General features: G+C 44.0%; 1 protein-coding gene across 2 annotated transcripts in view; it reads left to right on the forward strand.

Moving 5' to 3' along the window:
* Nucleotides 1-22832, forward strand: part of KCTD1 (potassium channel tetramerization domain containing 1) — a 90170-nt gene that overhangs the window by 54530 nt on the left and 12808 nt on the right. For both annotated transcript variants that reach the window (XM_065889753.1, XM_065889752.1), the window contains exon 3: nt 14448-14592. In XM_065889753.1, the coding sequence (XP_065745825.1) occupies nt 14448-14592 (145 nt within the window). The remainder of the gene's footprint in view (nt 1-14447; nt 14593-22832) is intronic.

Below are 22832 nucleotides of genomic sequence, written 5' to 3' on the forward strand. Positions count from 1 at the left end.
CACCGCCTTAGACTGGGCAATGGGATAAATGAATCTTGTTCTTATTTGCCTGTGGGTTTCAGGAAGCTCTTTTATTCATGCCCCCATGTCCAGTGCACACAGTCGTCCCACAGCAAGGGACAGAGTTGGCCTTGGACCAGTGATCTTGCCACCTGCTGATGGCCACTGGGTTGACCTGTGAAGAGAAAATCATTAGCACAACATTCAGGGACCAGCTTCGGCCCCAGCACGCTGTGCCCACGGGAAAGAGTGGTCTACTGGATGCCAGGATAGGTAGGGCTGCTAATCAGGTTAGGGGTGTCTAGGTCCACTGATGTGTTAGTCACCGCCTCTCTGCTGGCCTCCTCCCTTTCCCGTTGCTACTGGAGCAGTGGACCTGAGTGCCCCGCGATGTAGGAAACTATCGCAGGTTCACACCACTGCACAAAACGCACGTGCCTGCACCAATCAGAAAAATTGTTTTAAAAAATTTTTTAATTTATTTCTAAAACATGCCCTCTAAGCTTACTTAAGTTTTAGAACAAATAATACATCTACCAGTAGTCATCAGTGCTTTGAACTGTGCCTGGCAACGCTTGATAAATATATGTCGAATGTTGAATGAGTTTTGCTTAGTTGAGTTGAGTGAGTTTTGTTCTGACCTGGAGCAGCTCAGCCATCACAGGGCTGCTGCAGTGAGAAGGTCAAACATTTTGAATCATCAGGTGCTAACAGTGATGTCAGATCGTAACGGCAAGCCTAGTCCAATCTGGGCAGCAAAGATTAACATCCTTTTTCCTTCAAGGCAGAGACCAGAAAGGAATTTTCTAGGTTAATTACGCTGAAGGGAAAAGGTAAGGAGAAGGGAATAAATCAATCCAGTCACAACCCAGAGACCAATGAGCCAGATTAACAGAAGGGTGACACCTGCCTTCAGAATGTTTTCCTCCAACTGATAATCTCCTCCCTGAGCCCCTCGGATCATCTCCAGATGCTTGAAAGAATGCAGATTCCTTGTCTCCGGCCGCCATCTGTATCCCAGGATGTGAGGGAAATGAGCAGTTTTCATTGGCATCCAGGCAATCCACCTGCATCTCTGAGTTTGGGCCACAGATCTGCAGAGAAGGGCAGTGAAACAGCAATGCATCCCCCTGCAGCATGGTGGGGACAGCGGTGGTGTGGCTAGAGACACAGTGTGAGAGCGAGGCTTTTCTTAGTGCTTCTGGCTTGATTCTCAGCACTTGGGACAATAATACGGACTGTGCTCATTTCGATCTGTCGTGATAAATGGTGTCATTGGGCGACGCCAGCGTTGTTTTTGTCCTGTGTTCGTTATTGTACTTTCATGTTTCCTGCCTCATCATACAAGAAGTACTTTGATAATAAACTATATGTCCTATTTACTTGTTCGAAAAAGTTAATTCATAGGTATTTCGTAGAAGATTCTGGTAATTTCCTACAAGGTTAATATGTGAAAAATATGTTCCACTTTACTGTGTTCTCGAGAACAGTTCCAGTAGAAGGGCTTAAAATTGACAATGTTATTCTCCACAACCCGGCTCACATATCTCCTATGACTTTGGTTCCTTAAATCCTGTAGTTTCTGTTGGTCACATAACTCTGATTCTGGTTGAGTGCTTCGTTTGAGAGCTTTTTTATGGCAAATGAGAACCGACATTAATTTTAGGTGAATTTCCAAAAGACAAACCGCATTTTGGCTCCGTAGAGAGCTTTGTGGGCCGAATATCACACCCCAGAGCTTGTGTCTACCATATAGCTCTTAATTCCGTCTTCCCAGACCGCTATGGTCTACTTTGCAGAGAGATGAAATCTCTCCGTATCTCTCTGTGCAGGATACAGCGAGGTGTCTATGCTGTGTGTATTCTTGCCTGGAATAAAACAATGCACAAGTTATTCTCAAGTTGGGGGAGTCTTTTTTATTAAGCCAATGCAGAAAATAAACTTCCCCTCCTTTAATTTCTGCAGAGAAGCATTTATTCAAAACAAAATCACATGATGTTATAATTTGCATGTAAACTCTGAGGACTTAAAACTCTGGAAGTCACACTGAAGGATCCCTTATGGGTCCACTGAACACCCAGATGCCCTCTGCTGAAACTTGAGCTGTGGTCTTAGAAGAGTCCGTTTCACTGCATCTGCCATGTCTGCCAGTTTGTTCTATTATCAGTATATAAATAACCCATTAAAATGCCATTTCTTTTCATTAGAAATGCAGGATTTATTGACTCAGGTTGATGAATTATCAATATTATGCTTCTGAATGGTTACTCTCATGGTGCCTGGAGATAGAAAGTAGCAACAATTTGTCTCCAAAATAGCAAGCTGAAGTAGGTGCATAATGCTTGACGTGTGGATTCTGAATGTGCCCAGGGTGGTCCCGGTGGGAGGATGAGGGATGTGAGAGGTGGTGAGGGATGAGAAGTCAGTTGTGCTCTTACAAGGCGTATGCATTTCATGTGGTCATACTCCAAAGGCAGACACCCAGAAGTTCCAATTGGGTGGCAGTTCCATTTACAAAAAAAAAAAAAAGTTTAAAAAAACCCCAAAACTTTCTTCAGTCCCACAATTATACAGTTTTTTTGCTGGACTGTCTGAATCTAATCAAGATTCAGTGTCAGTAGAAATGACACAGTCACTTGGATAATGGCTTCCTGCTGCCACATAAACGCCATGTGTCGGTTTGCTTAGTAATGACCTTGCTGTTTATCTTTTTTGGTGGTAATGATTATTTTTACTCCTGTGCAACTTTTCTTATTGTGTTCCCCATATTCAGAAGATAAATTACAACTGTGCATCACAGCTAACCACCACTTTCAAACAGTGGCGGAACTCACCAGGTTCAGAGGGCTTCGTAACCGAGAGGTGAATCTGAACTCACCCAGACCTGTTTCCATGATTTGAGCTGAACGTGCTCCATAACTCCCACCCAGCCTCATTAGGGCTTGGCTAGGTGCCTGCCACCCCTCCAAAAATTGATTTTTTTTTTTTTTAAAAAAACAGCTTAGAAGGTCCTGAGGGCTTCAGAGCTTACCTAAAAAATGAAAACCTTTCTAGTCTCAAAGCGGTGCAAGAGAGTTAATGTCAAAGAAAAAAAGAAGGATCTTTTAAGTGTATCCTGCCGATCCATAATCTTAGTGGTACTTAAGGTACTTCATCACGACATCACCATTTTGATGATACGTTACAGAAGGAATAAGGTGGCATGAAGGGTGGAATTCAGAGAAGATTGTTGGACACGTTAAAATGGGCTGGAATAAAGGTTATAACAGTGAAGCAAACCTGGGGAGCCATGATCAGTGTGAATGAAGCTCTGGTCTCCACTCTGGCAGACATCTGTGACGATCACAAAAACCCAACAGTGACGACACAGTCTGTATTTCCAAACACACGTCCTGACAGGCTCTTGAAGAACCCATTTGTAATCCTTTATGGAGATTTAAAAGCTTCGAGAAAGTAGTTATTTGTAAAAGAAGATTTGGCTTTAGTGTACTTTCACTCAGGACTCGCAAATGAAAAGTTATGTGAACAAAAGATAGGGGAAGCAAATGGTTATCAAATGACTCCTGCAGTCTGTCCCGTTCTCTATATGATCACAGAAAGGAAGAAGAAACATGAGAAATTTTTGTCATTAGCTGGGATACTTTTGTTTCTTCAAATGTTTTGCAGGTCAGGGCTTGTTTCTGGTTTTTGTTGGAAGGGACAGAAAGAAACATCGATAGATACACCTACCGCCCAGCGAGTGTATGGACCGGCTTGATGCCTTTGGGTAAATTCTTAAACTGTGGTAAACCAAGCCTGAGCCCCAGAAGGGCGTGGACGGTTACACAAGACACGCACCTGTGACAGCACATCGTTGACCGTGGTACAGCCAAAGGCAGGTGCTGTGAACAGCCACTTTCCTTATTTCTCAACCCCACACACCCGAGAATGTTGTCTTTGAATCACGAGCTGATACAAACTTCATGTTTTTCACATGTCACTTTTGATTTGGTGACTATGTAAATAATCTTGCGACATCAATTCGAAATCTTAAGCTTCTGAGAGTACAACGCCAACCAGGTACATCATGAAGAGGCAATTAGACGGTGTTTCCAACAGAAGGGTAGGTGGACATTTTTTATATTCTTTCAAATGTGTAGATCCTTCTGAAGCTCTGTAAACATGACTCTTGTCCAATTAGCAACTTTCTTTCCTTCTTCTAAGGAGGTATAACTCACAGTCCTGGGGCTAAATCTCCTCCCTTTGTCTTTGTCACCTCAAACTCAAAAGCCTAGTTTCTGAAAGTGTTTTTAAGCCTCCTAGTCACTCTGAAGTCATACAGTGACAGAATAATTCATTTTCATTCATCCAACCACCTTTCAATACTCCTGAGTATTTGAATGATACTCATAAGACTCTTGAACGGTGTCGGTAATGACGTGTGTGTGTGTGTGTGTGTGTGTCTGTGTAGCAGGATAGGGGTACAAAGGAGACAGTATAGATTCACTTACTTTCTTCCATACATCTTCTGTTAGGTTTTCAAAAAGCATTTACCTCGCCTTTAAGTAAATTATATTTTTCTTATTCTTTCTTTTTATATTAAGCGCTGTGTGAAGCCTCTGGTTTTTTCACTTCTAGATACTAAGCAAAGTACCTAGAAGTATTTACTTAGTATTTACTAAGTATGTAAATACTTCCCTGTAAACTTCTGTTTTGCTGGCTCCATTACAAGTAGGAAAAAAATTGTTAAATTGAAAACAGAAACAGCTGGCTCGCCCTAGCCCTCTCCTAGTGTCATATAGTTAACTGGATGCTTTTATGTGAAAGGACTGCTGTGACGTACTGTAAGCCGGTCCCAACAGCCTGGGCTAGTGAGATACCAGAGGAAATAGGGACGGGCTCCGTTCCACATCCTGTTTTTACTGATAGCCTCAAAGTATGGTGGAGAGTGTGGGGCCGCTGGGAGAGCACAGCCACACGGGGATGGGCTGAGTTCATGCCATTTATGAGGGAGATGGAGGGCACAAATGGAAGAGGCAGGAATGTTTCATCATATAGGAAGGCACTCCTTCAACAGCTGGGGCTGCTAACACTCAGAATCCCAGGAATAAGAACAGTCACTCAAAAATAAGTTCAATTCGACGGGAACACATGCAAAAGGGTTTGCTTATGTAACAAGACACTGGAAACGAGAAAACTGGAGTGCCCCTGCAAGATGCAGAAAGGTTGGCGGGAGGTGTCTGAGTGGGAAAGGAGCAAGTGTTCTGGGACAGACGGACACTGAGAGTCGGAGACAGTGTGGAGGCTGGGCTGGCCCTCCCTCTTCCAGGACGGGAGGCTGCATAGTTCAGCAGTGACCTGGTGGCTCTGCGCCTCAGTTTCTCCATCAGTAACGTCGAAGCATCACCTGTAAATACTCTGCCGTTGCTGTGAGGATTAAAGCAGATAATCCATAGAGTTTTTAGCAGAGCGCCTAACACAAACTCAAAAAATGTTTCATAACATTTTTTCTCTGAATAGTAATTATTGCTGTAAAATGGAAAACATACTCTAGAGTTTTAAGTCAAGAGAAAAAAGAAGTGTGTCACAAATACCTCCAAATATAGAACAGCCCGTTGGGAGCGGTGGGGGTGACCTGGGGGGCTGACTGGTGCACACGTGCGGGCTTGCCTGCCCACAGAGAAAGCAAGGGGAAGCCTAAACAGAAACCGCTGGAGCCGAAAATACCAAAGTGGGCTCCCATGGGACACCATGATGCTCTGATCCAGGACTGACCTTAAAAAGTAGCCCTTTGCCCTAGAAATCATCTTAAAACAGACACTTGCTCAAACCAAAGAGCAGGACCAGGTGATGTAAAAAGTTGTCTTCCGGGACTTCCCTGGTGGTCCAGTGGTTAAGACTCTGTGCTTCCACCACAGGGGGCGCAAGTTCCCTGGGCTGGGAACTAAGATCCCGAATGCCCGGGGGCACAGCCAAAGAAATAAAAAGTCTTCCGATTTAAGATGCACAACAGGATTTTATATACCATCGGATTCTGTTTGGGCATTGCATGTCATCTCCAAAGGATGAAAATTTGTCAACATTTACGGAGCCCAGGCTTAACCGAGAGGCAGAGCGACCACTGGGCAGTAAGGGAGTGGCCCTGAGCTGGGCTCTGCAGTCCCACTGCCTCTGCGCTGGTGGACTGGCTGCAGTGTCTTCACCTGTAAAATGAGGGTGATGGTGTCTACCTAGCAGAGTTGTTGTGAAGGCTCAGTACTGTGCCCTGCATGTGGTGGACACTCGGTAAATGTAGCTCGTATTAGACATCCATTTATTCCTCGTAAAAATTCTTTGGACAGGGTATTATCCCATTCCTCAAATGAAGAAATCAAAACTCAAACCGATTTGGTCCTGAAGATGGTAAAGCCAGGATTCCAACCCAGGCCTGTGAGTCAGAGCTGAACATCCAGGGGCTTCCGAGATATTACTGAAGGCACCACGGCCAAGCTCTTGTGCCCTCACATGCTCTGCTCAGGTTGACCCTTTGAGAGAGATGCTTCTCACTTGTTGGTGTTGCCCACCTCACCCAACAGGCTCTTTCTTGCCTGAAATCCCTTCTCCAAGGCCCTGTGCCCTTCCCCTTACACCTGGTGATCCTGAAGACCCAGCACAGGGTTGCCTCCCGTAGGAAGCCTTCCCTCCCTGCCCTGGGCTGGCTAGGTCCCTGTCCTCTGTCCTTCCATAGCACCCAGCAGGAGTGTATCATGTTCATTTGAAGAGGCCTGGCAGAGCACCAGGAACATGGTCGGCATTCAATAAATGTAGGAATAAAAAGGCTACTTTTGTAAATTCTGGTGTTTTTTAAAAAATCAAGTTAATTATAATACATTTTTCATAGTAAGCAGTTAATGTAATTTCTCCTAATTTAAACAACTTTCCCCATGAGTCAGGGGAGGAGCCTTGAGATTCTTGGAGGGTCAGCAGCCCCCTGCGTGGCTCTGGGCTCCCTCTGAGTCATCAGTATTGCCGTCAGCGATCAATTCTCCAAAACGCCGGGTTCCGCGATTGTTGGCGCTCTCATACATTTTCTTATATTTTAAACTTGCTTTTCCTTTCTCCCCTACTTTCTTCAGCTCTGTGTATCATTAAAGAAAATGATGTTGCCATGGGGAACAGGTACTGGAAACGCTACTTCCCCATAAGTAGATATAATTTGTTCTGTTTGCTTTTACTTAGAAGGTATTTTCTTCCTTCTCTTAAATTACTTCCATCCATTTCTATAACAAGCTCTGAATTCATTTTTATCTGTGTTCATGAGATATAGATGAACTTCCCAAGTCTGGAAACTATAAAGAACTATTTCTAGAATTTTGTTAACAGTTATAAATGAATTAAATGCTGTGTGATAAGTAAGGTTTCAATAACAGTAAGTTAACTGGTGATTTTTTTTTAACATTATAATAATACCCAGCGTAGCAATCTCCCCCCCCCCCCCTTTTTTTTTTTTTGCTGTATGCGGGCCTCTCACTGTTGTGGCCTCTCCCGTTGCGGAGCACAGGCTCCAGACGCGCAGACTCTGCGGCCATGGCTCACGGGCCTAGACGCTCAGCGGCACGTGGGATCTTCCCGGACCGGGGCACGAACCCGTGTCCCCTGCATCGGCAGGCGGACTCTCAACCACTGCGCCACCTGGGAAGCCCCAATCTCCCCCTTTTTTTAAGAAAAACTTTTTATTATGGACATTTAAAAATATATGCTTGGACTTCCCTGGTGGCACAGTGGTTAGGAATCCACCTGCCAATGCAGCAGACACGGGCTCGATCCCTGGTCCGGGAAGATCCCACATGCCACGGAGCAACTTAGCCTGTGCGCCACGACTACTGAGCCTGCGTGCTGCAACTACGCGGCATGTGCCTAGAGCGTGCGCTCCTAGAGCCCATGCTCTGCAACAAGAGAAGACCCCGCTCGCCGCAACTAGAGAAATGCCCGCGCTCAGCAACGAAGACCCAACGCAGCCAAAAATATAAATAAATTTATTGAACCCTCACATTTCAAAAAGTTTGAGATATCAACCTAGCACTTCTCTTCCCTTCCACCCATTTTGTATCCTTCCTCTCCCATATCAGCCGAAAGGAGGGAAGGGGACCCACTGGTTGCAATGCTGACTTTTCTGTCCCCATCTCCTTCCTTCCCTGCTGTTCCGAGTCCAGGTTCCACTGCAGTGACAGCTCCCCACACACCTCTCGTTTGTGTACCCACACCTACAAACACACACACACACACACGCACACGCAACTGCACAACACAAACACACACACCTTCACCCAGCCCTCTACCTCATTCACCATCTTCCTTAGGTATAATATATTAGGACAGAAACTTGGTTGGCAATCTACTAACTTGAGTTAGTAGACATGAAAAAGTATGAAGCCACAAGTGCTTCTGAAAACAAAATTATTCAATAGAAAAGTACTCTGTAAATCAGATTTAAAAAAAAAGTAACATCCTACTGATTAGTGGACTCGTGGGAGGGTGTCCTCCATGGCCTTCAATGTGACCGTCTTCTGCCCATCCCCCCAGGGGCAGCATGGAGGGTTTACAGCCAGCTCTCTGTCTAGTCAGCTCTCTGTCTAGCCAGCTGTGCATCCTAGAGCGTTACATTCTCCATTTGTAAAACGGGACGTTGATTTAGGCCATCCTGGAGATTGTCACCTCTAAAAGTGTGGTTGGCTATTTAAGAAAAAGTGCTGTGACAGTTCAGAGTGACAGAATGACTGACTGAGAGCATCTCCAGTCGACGATGTCGACTTGCTCCTCTCTAGTGTCTCTGCTCATCCGCCTTTGCACTGGTTCTCAACTCAGGTGTTCATTAGACTTCCTTGGGGAGCTTTTTAAGAGATGCAGATGCTTGGGTCCCAAGCCCGACCAATAATTACATCAGAATATGTGGCACTGGGCATCTGTATTTTTTAAAAGGTCCCCAGGTGATTCCATTGTGCAGCCAGGGTTAAGAAGCACTGCTCTATACAGATGACACAGTAGAAAGCAAAGCAAAGGAGGCAGGACTTGGATAAGTTACAAGCTGCATCTGTGAGGAGCTGTGATTTCAGATAAAGTGTTTTGATTGTCTCACTTCTAAAGGAGCTCTTCTCCTTAATATCGCTGAGAGCATAGCCTGACATCAGTCCCCATCGCCCTCAGAACCAAATCCAAACTCCTTGACCTGGCTTACACAGCTCTTTGTGATCTGACTTAAGCTGATTTCTGCTGCCCCAGCCTCATTTTTCAGTTGGCCCCAGTGGAGAGTAATCACATGTCTGTTTTTTTCCAGCTTCAAGCGTTTGTATCTTCCCTACTCCTCTCCTTTCTTATCTAACCTTACCTCCCACCCCTGTACTTGGCCAACTTCTGCGTATCATTCAGGTTCTCCAGTGGACTTTCTTTTTCTTCCCTGTGTACTCCCATAGCCCACTCTGCCTACCCACTGGTGCACTCAATCACACTGCACTTGACCTGCAATTCCCAGCCCCACAGACTGTTAAATTCCACAAAAGTCAAGAGTGCAGTTATTCTCCACTGCGTCCCCTGTATTTCACATGGCCAGGTTGAGTGAATATTGGTGGAAAGAATGGATGAATAACTGAATGACTACACAATAGAAAAGGAAAGAGCAATTCTTAAGGAACTGAGTCACGGTAAATTAGAGAAACCAGGTCCTCTAAATGAATGACTACACAAGAAAAAATTCTCAGTGATTGATTCACATTAAGCCAGGTAAGTCAGGTCCTATCCCTATATTCTCTTTTATTTAAGACCATTCTTTAATGCCAGGGAGAGGGGGAGCCACAGTGAGGAAGCAGACTAACTTTCCACCAAAAGGAGCTTAATTTCCTTGGAGATTTGGGCTGCATTATTTCCACCATAAACAAAAGTAGTCAACAGAGTTAATACTAAAAAGCAAAAAAGAGGAATGTATTTTAATATCTGTTAATGCATTTTTTAGTGAACCTTTATAATTCTTTTAATTAATGAAATATTTGCAGATAAAAATGATAGTATGGGGGCTTCCCTGGTGGTGCAGTGGTTGAGAGTCCGCCTGCCGATGCAGGGGACGCGGATTCGTGCCCCGGTCCGGGAAGATCCCACATGCCGCAGAGCGGCTGGGCCCGTGAGCCATGGCCGCTGAGCCTGTGCGTCCGGAGCCTGTGCTCCGCAACGGGAGAGGCCACAACAGTGAGAGGCCCGCGTACCGCAAAAAAAAAAAAAGATAGTATGTTTGCAATTTACTTAGAAACTCCAGAGGGGGAGAGGGAGGCATAGAGGTACAGGTGAAACAAGACTGGACAAGAATTGATAGCTTTAGAAGCTGGGTGGACACATGGGGGTTCATTATATTATTTTCTCTGCTTTGGCATAAAGTTTGAAACTGTCCAAAGTAGAATGTTAAAAAATAAATGTCAAAAGAAAAAACTTGTGGAAGGAAGGTTCAATGAGTGTTAAAAAAAAAACAAACAGCTGTACATCATCCGGAGCAAGCTTGGTCTTGGTCAGTTGAAAAACAGGAATGTTCTCAAAGGTTAGCAAACTGTAATCAGTTCCACATAGTTTTCAGGCACCAGAGTTTACAAGTCACTGCAGTTGATTTGTAACTCCATTCATATGTCCACAAGAAATACAGCCTGTGTCGATGTTCCCCTCTATTTGCTTAGCCAAACAATGCTTTTCCACAGCACATTCAATCTCGAAACCGACCCAGGACCCCACTTTACGATCACTGGCACCACCCGGTCTTTCCGCATTGTTTTCACAAATTCAAAACCTCCTCCTTTTAAAGTTAGCAAAAATCTGCAGCAGTGTCTCTTTTTTATTACATCAAACATTTGTTGACCCAAACGCAGGGACTCTTTCTTCTCCCAGGGGCCTTTCACTGCAGCCAGGAATGTGCATTCATGTGCCCACGGGTTCTTCCTTCCCGATCCCGCCGTCCTCCTCCTCTCCAGCTCCTTCCGCCCCGCGCAGAAGGCGGGAGGGTTTTCCCACCAATTTCAGGCCACGCCCTTCCCACCTTCTGGTCCGCAGAGCGCGCCCTCCCCAGCCTGGCGCGAGCTCGAAGCGGAGGTTCCGGGCCAACGCAGGTTCCGGGGCTTCGGTGGGTTTCTCATCTAACGCGGGGAGTCCAGTCCTTCCAGCTTCTCACCCCCTTTCGTCTTGAATGATTACACCTACAGACTCCATTTTTCTCACTGCCTCGCCCAGAGGTCGCAGTCACCTCCCTGCCCCCCCCCCACCCCACCCCCTACCCCACCCGCGCTGGGTCTCCTTTCAGATTTCCCTCCTCTTTCCTTTGCCTCTTTTCCTATGTCATCCAAGTCAGATCTGAAGGCGCTTCTGATTGCAACTATGCGCAATTTCCCGTGTCTGCTGGAGGTGGGTTTTGTTTGTTTTGTTTTGATGGTATCCTAAAAGCCGCTTACACAACGTTTCTCCTGTCTTGGAAAGGTCTGTATCAGTACACTTAAGCCAAGATTCTTCCTTTTACTCCTTCAGTTCTGTTCCCTACAGTGGCCGCAGGCTTCTAAGAACTGTTTTCGTAGACATTGTAGTTTTCGTTTGCTCCTTTGGGGTACCTTCTTTTGCTGTGTTCTTTTTGAGCGTGCCATGACTCTTTTTGTATTTTTCATCAACTCTGAGAAAAAGGGTACCTTTATAAAAGAAATGGAGACGCAGAGAAGTTGATTTACCCAGATTACAGCTAGTAACTGGCGGAGCCTCATTCCCCTCCTCACTCAGTCACTGCTTTACCCATTCACTCCGTGAAGATTTATTTATTTTATTTAATTAATTAATTTATTTTTTGCGGTACGCGGGCCTCTCACTGTTGTGGCCTCTCCCGTTGCGGAGCACAGGCTCCGGACGCGCAGGCCCAGCGGCCATGGCTCACGGGCCCAGCCGCTCCGCGGCATGTGGGATCTTCCCGGACCGGGGCACAAGCCCGTGTCCCCCTGCATCGGCAGGCAGACTTCCAACCACTGCGCCACCGGGGAAGCCCGTGAAGATTTATTTAATCACTCATTCTGTGCTGGCGACCTTCCAAGTCTAGATTTTGAAATTGAGTATTTAAAAATTAAAAGCCTGGGATTTATTTAAGAATAAAATATTTACTTTTCATCTCATTAGTGAAGTGACTTGTAATCTTTGATATTAATTTACATCAGGCCACAAAAATAATCAGTGTACACGCTTGGATTTCATTATAAAACTCTTGCTGAACAAATGTAAGGCAGAAATGAAAACTCTAGATGGAAAGCTTTCATTCAGCAGTGGTAATTCTTTTCATTCCAATCATTGTAGGGAGGCCCCTTTAAGATCAAACAGACTGTGCCCAAATCCCCCAATGCTACTTAACTAGTTGGGCAAGTTACTCATCATTTTGAGCCTATTTCTTCATCTTTAAAAGGAGGATAATGGATTTGTTGCATACATAAAGTGCTTAGGTGAGTGTAAGTTATCTGGAAAACAATAAATATAGTTCCCTTTTCTTCCCCTATCAACTGTAAATTTATCATTAACAGTGAAGAGTAGAATGTTTTCATAATAGGCAAAGAAGTCTTATTCTTTCCCATCCTGCACCAAACTGTCCTGGAAACCGTATAAATGCGTGACAAAATGTGTTTTAGTTTCGCTGCCTCTTCTTTCTATAGTCTACCATTTGATTGATGTGTTTATGAGAAATGAATGACAAGGTAGCATGTGGTGCAAGAGTCCCAGGATGGTTGTAACCTACACCCTGGATGATCACCCACAATTCGTGGGAAGTTGGATGAAAATAGTAGTTGAGAAAAATACATTGAGTTTTAAAAATATGATCTGACTAATTAGTTGCTTTCTTCTTTGCGCTTATTACCTTCAGGTAGGACGTGAGTTTTCTAATTATCTTTAAAAGATTTTTATTGAAACAGATTCACAAGTCTTTCTTTTTGGGGAGGGAGGGGAGCAGCTTTCCTATTTGTTGATTGGTTTGTTGTATTTTAAGAGGGATGGAATTGTCGATTTGCCATTACATCTGTCCCATTTCAACAATAAGATTAGAAAATTTCAAAATCATCTTCAAATCAAAATCATCATCAAAGCAATAAAGTGGTGTTCCAAATCAGAGAGAGACTTGTTATGAGTTCTACAAAATCTTTTCTTAAAAAATGGAACCATGGGCTTCCCTGGTGGCACAGTGGTTGAGAGTCCGCCTGCCGATGCAGGGGACCCGGGTTCGTGCCCCGGTCCGGGAAGATCCCACATGCCGCGGAGCGGCTGGGCCCGTGAGCCACGGCCGCTGAGCCTGCGCGTCCGGAGCCTGTGCTCCACAACGGGAGAGGCCACAACAGTGAGAGGCCCGCGTACCGAAAAAAAAAAAAAAAAAAAAGGAACCATTTTCCTGCCTACACTGTTCATGAAAATCAAATGCACCTCTTGGCAAAGGAAGAGATTTCAAGTGTGTAAATTCTATTTTCTGATACAGGATATTTATTTGTCATTAGCCAACACTCTACCTGTTCATACTATAGATGTGACTGCTTTCTATTAACTGAGTATATACTGAAGTGTATAGTTTCAGCCTTCCTTAAAGAGATAAATGATAATGGATACAAAATGCTTTAACTGTAGCACGCTTTTCAAATGTTAACTGTAAAGACGAAAAACATATTATAGATTCCTGTTTTTTAAAATTACCCATAGCCACTTAATGTTTCAGCACTAGGTCATACTTTTTGGGTGGTCAAATGTTTATATTTTATAACGATTCTTGGCTGTTACAGATGGTTTTTGCTGAGACCTAGGAAACTAGACTGCATATTGTTAATGGAAAACATATTCTCTTAGATGAGTGATATTCTCAATTATTGTTTTTTATAATTAAATGTAGATGTTAGCATATAGGCATTGCTTTATTTTTAGAAAATTTGGGAGTTATGGGTAGGGAAAGCTCAGAAAACAGATTTCTTAAAAACAAAATTGCTTTTTTTGTAGAATCTGTTTAAAAGACACTTTGGAGCAATTATATATATACATATATATGTATATATATGTGTGTGTGTGTGTATATATATATATATATATATATATATGTATGTATTATAATGGCAGAGAGGGTTGTTTTAAGTAACACAGAGGGAAAGAAATGATCTTCCATTACAGTGAAAGCACTTAGCCATAATCACCATGTCAGGACATCTTCTTTACAGGTAAAAGACATTGAATAATAGAATTTACTTGAGAAAGGCTGAGACTGTTTTGAATTGTCTGGTCTTGAGATATTTATCAAGCAGGGGCCAGTATTTCTCAGAGAGCCATAACTACTTAGTGGGTGATTTTCCCGGACTGCCATCTTCAAAAGTGCTACCTTTGACAGTGACACAAAACAGTAGCTCTCAGTCTTAGCGGCCGAACAATTGATTCTAATTGTCTTCACTGTTCCCTCTTTCCTATCACAGAATCGGAAGACTTTTTGATGGTACAGAGCCCATTGTTTTGGACAGTCTCAAACAGCACTATTTCATTGACAGAGATGGACAGATGTTCAGATATATCTTGAATTTTCTACGAACATCAAAACTCCTCATTCCTGATGATTTCAAGGTGAGGGATTCATATTAAATTACCAACAGCATAAATATGTGCTTTGTTTTGATATGCTCCAAAAAATATTTCCAGTTCTACGTTTTTAACATACACCAACTCTAATGGCATCAGGTTTCTGACATGGTTATACTGTCTTAATGAAATAGCGTATATGGTCATTAAAGTTTTACATGGCCAAAAGAGGACAGCTTTTATGTGAAGAATAGAATTACAACTCATTTTAATAGATTGAAAATAAGTTGGTTAAATTCAAAGCTTATTTCTGACAAGTCTTAGGTAGAGAATAAAAGGAAACCTCCTTAGCTTAATAAAGACTTTTTCTCCCAGAAATTTAAAGGAAGAATTATACTTACCAGTAAAATTTTAGAAGCGTTCCCTTTTAAAGTTACTAACAAGTGTTAAAGTTAGTCCTACATGGTGCTGGCAACTCTAGGCAATGAAATTAGACATGAACGAATAGAAAATGTTAATATTAGAAGGGTGTATACAAAAATGTTATCTTTGCAACTGTTAATACTTCTCTAAATAGAAGATTCTAAAGGATCAATTAAATACTATTACAACTAATAAAGAACTCATTAAAGCATCCACATTCAGGGTCAATACATTAAAATCAACAGCTTACCAATAGAAGAGCAAAAGCCAATTATAAAATGTAATGGGAAAATGTACCACTAACAGTAACAACAAAAATTATAACACCCAGGAATAAACTTAAGAAATATGCAAAGCCTGATTAAGAAAACTGCAAATCTCTACATACAAGTTTAAAACAAGAATTGAATAGATGAAGAGACATTCTCTGTTCCTGGTTGGGAAGCTTCAATATTGTAAAGATGTCAGCTATGCCCAAATTAACTTATACATTCAGTGCAAACCCATTTAAGTCACAATTTTTTTAAAGGAAATATGACCCATTTATAAAGTTTTTGTAGAAGAAAAGAATGCTTAAGAAGAGCTAAAAAATATTTGGTGGTGATAGTAATGGTGGGCAATAGTGGAAGTGTCCTACCAGACATCACAACATACTATAGCGCTACAGTGGTTAGAAAGTGTGATCCTGACAGGGCTAAATTATACACATAGATCAATGGAGAAAAACAGGGTTTGGAGACAGATGTGTGTGTATGTAGGAATTTGATATATTATAAAGGTGGTATTTCAAATCGGTGGGAAAAGAAAGGAATAGTCTGTAATTGGCAGTGAGACAATTGGCACTAAGACCTTTGGAAAAAATGTAAAGCCAGAGCCCTATCTCTGTCATAAGGTCACCAAAATTCCAGGAATAAACATAAAAATTAAAGCTATAAAAAGTATTGGAAGAAAATAAAAAGGAATTTCCAAAAGTATAATTTTCAGGCACTGAGGGCCTACTTAAGCAAGACTTACTACCCAGAAGCCATCCTTAAAAAAAGAAAAAAATTGTTGAACTAAAGATACCATATACAAATAAAAGACAAGTGTCGGACTAGTTGAAATATTTGCAACAAAAAATTAATATCCATCATAAAAGAGCTCCTAAAAATCTGTAGGAAACATGCAAACAACCCAATGGAAAACATTTTAAAATGTAAACAAAAGTTTCTCAAAGAAAAGAATAGAAATTGCCAATAAACATTTGAAAAGATATTCAAACTCTCTAGTATCAAAGAAACAAAACTTAAATGAGATACCCCCTTTTATCCATCAGATTGGCAAAGATTAAAAAATTGGTAATATATAGTATTGGGGAACATACAGTGTGGTTGGGAGTGAAAACTAGTAAACATTTTTGGAGGACAATTTAGTGGTAGTTTTAATTTAGTTTTCATTTAGCAATTCCATGTCTATTAATTTATCTTCTAGAAGTAACACATAAATATGCAAAAGTAAATGTACACAGAATGTTTATTATAATTATATTTGTAATAGTAAAAATTGGACACAATTAAAAAATGTTCAACAATGGCAGATGGTTACAAATATCACACACTATTCATACTATGGATTAGTTGATGTATGGGGGGAAAAATCACCAAGATTTTTTTCAGTGAAAGCATTAAGTTGCAGAATATGTATAGTATGTTTCTATTTATGTAAAAACTTATGGGTATGTATGTGTAAGTAGATAGAAAAAGATCTAGAAGAATAGATCCCAAATTAATAGGGGTTCGGGGGGGCTCTCATCCATCCTCTCCTTCAGGGCTTTGACCTGTAGGGTATGGGCCAAGGATGACTAGCCACATGGAAAAGAGAGTGTAGAAGGGTCATATCATGTACGCATTTCTCTTACATGAAAACAATATACATTTGGCAGAAAAATAAGAGAATAATAACTGTAACGAGTGTGTGCAGTTCCCCGCAGCCCTGGAATGAATCGGAGGAACTCTTGTGACTCTGTTGCGCCCCAGCCAGTTGGGGGTTCCCGGGGGCCTCTCAGAGCGGGCCTCTCACGGTGCTGAGCAGGATTCCAGGGTTTACGGACATTGGAAGGTGGTTTGTGCAACGTGGCTCCTAAATGCAAAAGTCGGCAACTTTACCAAGGATGGTCTCTTCCAACTCAGGAAGGAAAACGTATTGCGAGTCTCTAATACGGCGCCTTCCTAGACGGTGTTCAAGGATGCTCTTCAACGTATACACTCTTCTCTCTACTTGCCCCTTCCTGCCTTCCCCTCGTGCCACGCCATTCATCTGCGAGCATCGTCCGCAGCGGCCGCAGGGGACTCTCCGGGCTCCAGCCCTCAGTCTAGGGCTGGGGACCCACCTGCTTAGACACGAGGGCAGAGCGAGCCGACGGGTTTAGACAGCGGGGCCCTCGCTGCAGGGACCCCCGGCTGCAGAGTTGACAGCCGGCCGCTTGGCACACCAGCTGCAGCGGACGGGAGCTCGGAGGGAAGTCTTCTAGAAAGCAGGCAGAAGCCCTACGTGGAGATGCGAAGCGGGGCTGAGTCCTGCACTGGGCACAGAAGGGAAGGAAGGAGTGGGGGAGGGGGAGAGGCCTGCTGCGCGCGGGCGGGTCTTCGGCAGGGACCCCAGCCTCTCATCAGACCCGGGCGCCGCGGGTGGCAGGCGTTGGCTCCCAGGTTAGGGCTGGGAGAGCAATCGGCGAGTAGAGAAAGGGCTGAAAGAATGAGAGCCAAGGGTTCCTTCCTCTCTGGTGTTTTCCTAGAAGGAAGGCACTAGGAGTGGGAAAGTGGGTGGAGGAGAGAAATTTCACCTTTAGTCCTATTTGAAGGTGATTGCATTTCCAGACGCCCACTCAGAACAGTGACCTGGATAGTTCACTGGCTCCTTAAACGAGCTGCCCACCCAGGGGCTGGGGGGGTGGGGCACCGCCTCCTCCCCGCCGCCAGCACCGTGAAACCCGCTCCTCTCCCCTTGCGTCCTATCCATCTCAGTGAAAATGCCAGAATCCACCGTCCTGCTCCAGGCCCTACCCTCCCACATCCATCCATCGGTGGCTCTGCCTAGAGTACCCTCCGGATACTTCTCGAATCAATTCACCCCTCTCATCCCCCCTCCCTAGTCCAAGGCCCGGCAACTCTCTGGATGACTCAGGGTCCCTTCATAATTGGTGTCCCGTCTCCCACCCTTACCCCTTCTCATCCACTCTCCATGTTGAAACCAGGAGACACTTTTTTCCATTAAACTTTTTTTTTTTTTTTGGTATGCGGGCCTCTCACTGTCGTGGCTTCTCCCGTTGCGGAGCACAGGCTCCGGACGCACAGGCTCAACGGCCATGGCTCACGGGCCCAGCCGCTCCGCGGCATGTGGGATCTTCCCAGACCGGGGCACGAACCCGTGTCCCCTGCATCGGCAGGCGGACTCTCAAACACTGCACCACCAGGGGAGCCCTCCATTAAACTTTTTATTTTGAGATCATGGTCGATTCTCATGCAGCTGTAAGAAATAATGGAGAGATCCTGTGTTACCCACTTCCCCCCCAGTGTAACATCTTGCAAAATTATACTACAACCTCACAACGGGGATGTCAGCATTGTCACAGTCAAGGTACAGAACATTTCCATCATGGCCAGGATCCCTCCTGTTGCCCTTTTATAGTTATGCCCTCCTCTCCCTCCCACTCCTCCATCTCCCACCCCATCCCTCACCAAGGGACACTTTTGAAAAAAAGTCGTGACTTGCTCCTGCTTCAAACTCTGCAGGAGTTTCCCATGCCTTGTTCATGGAGCAAAGCAGCACATCCCCGTCAGAGTGCCCAAGGCCCCTGCCTACCTCACCCGGCTCTTAACCTACACATGTACCACACCATCTTCTTGTTCACTTCAGAGCAGCCCACTCTGTCTGCTGCTCTTTCCCTGGCCTTAATTTGTCACTTAGGGCTCATCATATTCATCACTAAGCCATCATGTGCCTACTCTAGCTTAGATTTGCCTGTATCCCCGCTTCTCCGTGGTCACACACAGTGTATTTGTAATGATTTGTCTCTGTTGTTTAGTGCTGTGTACCCAGCTGTGTGTTAGCAAATGCTTTCAGCTGCAAGTGTTGAAATAGCCAATCAACAGCACCTTAAACTAATGGAGATTTATTTTTCTCACATAAGAAATCAGAGGTCCATGGCTGTTGGCAGTGGTATCTGCTCAGTGATGGTATCAAGGACAGGACTCTCTCTTTTTGTTTTGTCATCCTCAGTGCTGACGTTCTGGCCTCATGCTTGTCACCTCAGGGTCTTAAGGTGACTGCCACAGCTCCAGGCATCACATCCTCATTCAAGGCAGGAAAAGGGGACAGAAGGCTTATAACTCACAAGACTTCGTCCTTGTCAGAAGATTCCCAGGTTCTCTTTATATCTCATTGGCTAGAACTGAGCCTCCCCTAGCTGCAAAGGAGGCTGAAAAAGTGAATTTTTTTCTTTTTCAACCTCTACAGTGAGAGAAATGGGCAAAGGCTAAAGGGTTGGGCATAGCTATTGGGGAAGCTAGCCAGCGGTGTCTGTCACACTAGCTCAGCCCTGCACATAGTAACATGTAAATATCTGTGGCATAAGTGAATGAATACACGGATGGATGAGTAAATGAATGAAGTGAGTCTCACATTCAAACCAGATTCTCATTCATACCTGGTCATATACTTCCTTATATTTGAACTTTGGATATTTTGTATGTATATCCTGACTCTTTAACTACTTTGTAAGAGTCTCACAAACAGGATCATTTTTAGGTTTTTCTAGAGGACATTGTGTGCTGGACACGGAATAATTACTTAGTATTAATTAATTTAAACACAGCCGAAAAAGGTCAAAAGAATCATAGGCGACCAGAAGCTAACTATAAGTAGGCACTACACTTCCATTTAAAATCATATAGGACTAAATGGAAATTATAAAACATGTATGTATGTAATATCATCATCCTAAACTACTTGTCAGGGTAATATATTAACTTATAATTTCCGTGATTAAAAGAGATGCAGGGCTTCCCTGGTGGCGCAGTGGTTGAGAGTCTGCCTGCTGATGTAGGGGACATGGGTTCGTGACCGGGTCCGGGAAGATCCCACGTGCCGCGGAGCGGCTGCGCCCATGAGCCATGGCCGCTGAGCCTGCGCGTCCGGAGCCTGTGCTCCACAACGGGAGAGGCCACAACAGTGAGAGGCCCGCGTACTGCAAAAAAAAAAAAAAAAAAAGAGATGCAGACTCCAGGGAATATAAAACAATTTATGGGGAATTACAGTCAGAAAATGATAATAGCCATTTTTTTTTAGTTGCAGTATGTTCCAGAAACAGAGCTAGGTGTTTTAAACACATTTAAATGTGGCAGGCATTATTTTTCCTCCAAGAATATTCAGGTTAGATGCTGGGGAGAGAAAAACTGCATGGGAGATAAGCTGTGGCCCATTCCAGAGGACAGTCCCTTGAGGACTCACCCAGTCACCACCCCCAGCCCCCTGCCCCTGGCTAGGATTGGGATGGGTGCTTCTCTGTACCTTTGGTGCTCCCTTGGGATTCCAGAGCTCTGAAAGACCTGCTGTTCATCAACTCCAAGCACAGAACACACCCTTTAATTGCCTCAGGTTTTAACTGTAGCCCACACTTGGGGAAAAAGACAAAAAGCATGTCAAATGAAACTCACGTATCCCAGGGCCCTGCAATGTTTCCCACAGAACCTCTGGGTGACAGACAGGCTGTAAATTACAGAGAGTCTGGAACCTGGCAGAGCAGCCAAAGAACAGGTGATGATGGAGGTACATCCATCGCAGTCTGTGCGAATCACAAACGTGGGCGCACACAGATGGGCTCTGTCTGCCCGTCCCTGAGCAGTACTATAGTGCTTTCTTCCTTGGCAGAGTTTATCTCCTGACCTTGGAAAAGGGACACGGCATTTGGCTTGTGGAGAGAATCTCTCTTACTGGGTTTGCAGGGAAGCAAGCATTCCTTGATGACCTGCTCCCCTCTCCAGCTATTTAATGCTGGCTTGAGCAAATGCATGAAATCTTGAAATCACAGCATCCTACGACCCTGAAAATCTCGTTCTGCAAATGTGCTGTCTGAGCTAGATACCCATTTAACAATTTAGATAATTTCATACTTCAGAACACCACTTAAGTGGCCGCTGCTTGTGCGCTGCTCCCACTGAAAGGCGTTGGAATCTGTTCTCTAGATAAGTGATTGTAGAACTTCTCTGCCGTGTTTTATTATGGATAATAATAAAACTTCCCTTCATTTCCCCTCACCCCTAATTATACTGATTTGTTCACTGTTGCTCTATTTTCTGCTCACTCCCAGGCATGCATGGGCGTGTGTGTGTGCACACACCCATATACACACGCATGCACACAGTTGGAATTCCCAGCACATCAGGAGTCCAGAGCTTTGGTTCCTTTTTTGATGGGGAACCACAAAATTACCCCTCTCTAGGCTTCTATTCTGAACCCCTTTGGTAAGTGCCCGCATGTTGCTAACATCTTTTGTGGTCTCTGGATAGATGTCTCCCCTTCTTAGATAAAGAAAAATTTGCTAGCAGACAGCTTCCAGCTTACCTCTCCCTGGCTTAAGTTCAAAAGTCTATTAGTTATTTCTAATAACCTTTTAATACTGTAGAAGAAGTATATCTACGTTGTAGGAAACCTGGAAAAATAGACAAGCAAAAAGAAAAGTTTCAACAGTATATTCCCACCACTCAGAGATTGCCGATGTTAAAACTTTAGTGCATAGGCTTCTGGGTCTTTTGCTATGCTTATTAGACAATATCTCTACCTTTCCATTTTAATAAAATTTTATTTCCTCTAATACTGCGACCATATTCAGATTTCCCTGGTAGACCCCCAGAATGTCCTTTCTATGTGGTTTTTTTTTTTTTTGATCCAGGGATTCTTTATTTTTTATTTTATTTTTGGCTGCATTGGGTGTTTACTGCTGCACGCGGGCTTTCTCTAGTGCTGAGCGGGGGCTACTCTTCATTGCAGTGCGCAGGCTTCTCATTGTGGTGGTTTCTCTTGTTGAGCACAGGCTCTAGGCGTGCGGACTGCAGTAGTTGTGACACGCGGGCTCAGTAGTTGCGGCTCACAGGCTCAGAGCACAGGCTCAGTAGTTGCAGTGCACGGGCTTAGTTGCTCTGCGGCATGGGGGTTCTTCCCGGACCAGGGATTGAACCCCTGTGCCCTGCATTGGCAGGCAGATTCTTATCCACTGAGCCACCAGGAAAGTCCCTTCTGTGTGGTTTTTCCAAGCTGGTATCTGATCCGAGACCTCGATGAACCTAGTTATTTTATGTCCCTTCCTTTTATTATCTAGCATAGTCCCTTTTTATATGATGCTGACTTGCTGAAGAGACCGGGCCACTTGCCCTACACAATGTCCCACCATCTGGATTTGTCTGGTTGCTTTGTCCTGTGAGCTCATTACGCTAAGCTCTCATTTCCTGTAAACTGCAACTTGTATCTAAAGACTTGACAGGGTTAAGTTAAATATTCTGGTGAGAATACATCTCCAGTGATGTTGGGAACTTCGTATTACGTCACATTAGCAAACACATGTGGTTGAGTCACCACTAATGATACTAGGAGTGACCATTCAATCAGGGTTCGTTCTGTGTTCCTGTAGTTGCAACAGAAATGATTCCTGTCTAGCTCAGAGTTTCTCAGCTCACAGTATTAACATTTCGAGCCACATGACTGTTGTGGTAGGGCTGTCCCATGCATTGTCGGATGTTGAGTAGCATCCCTGGCCTCTACCCACTACATGCCGGTAGCACCCAACCCCTCCCAGTTATAGAACCAACAATGTCTCCAGACATTGCAAA

Source organism: Phocoena phocoena, chromosome 13, assembly GCF_963924675.1.
Source record: "Phocoena phocoena chromosome 13, mPhoPho1.1, whole genome shotgun sequence".
In the NCBI taxonomy this organism is placed as follows: Eukaryota; Metazoa; Chordata; class Mammalia; order Artiodactyla; family Phocoenidae; genus Phocoena; species Phocoena phocoena.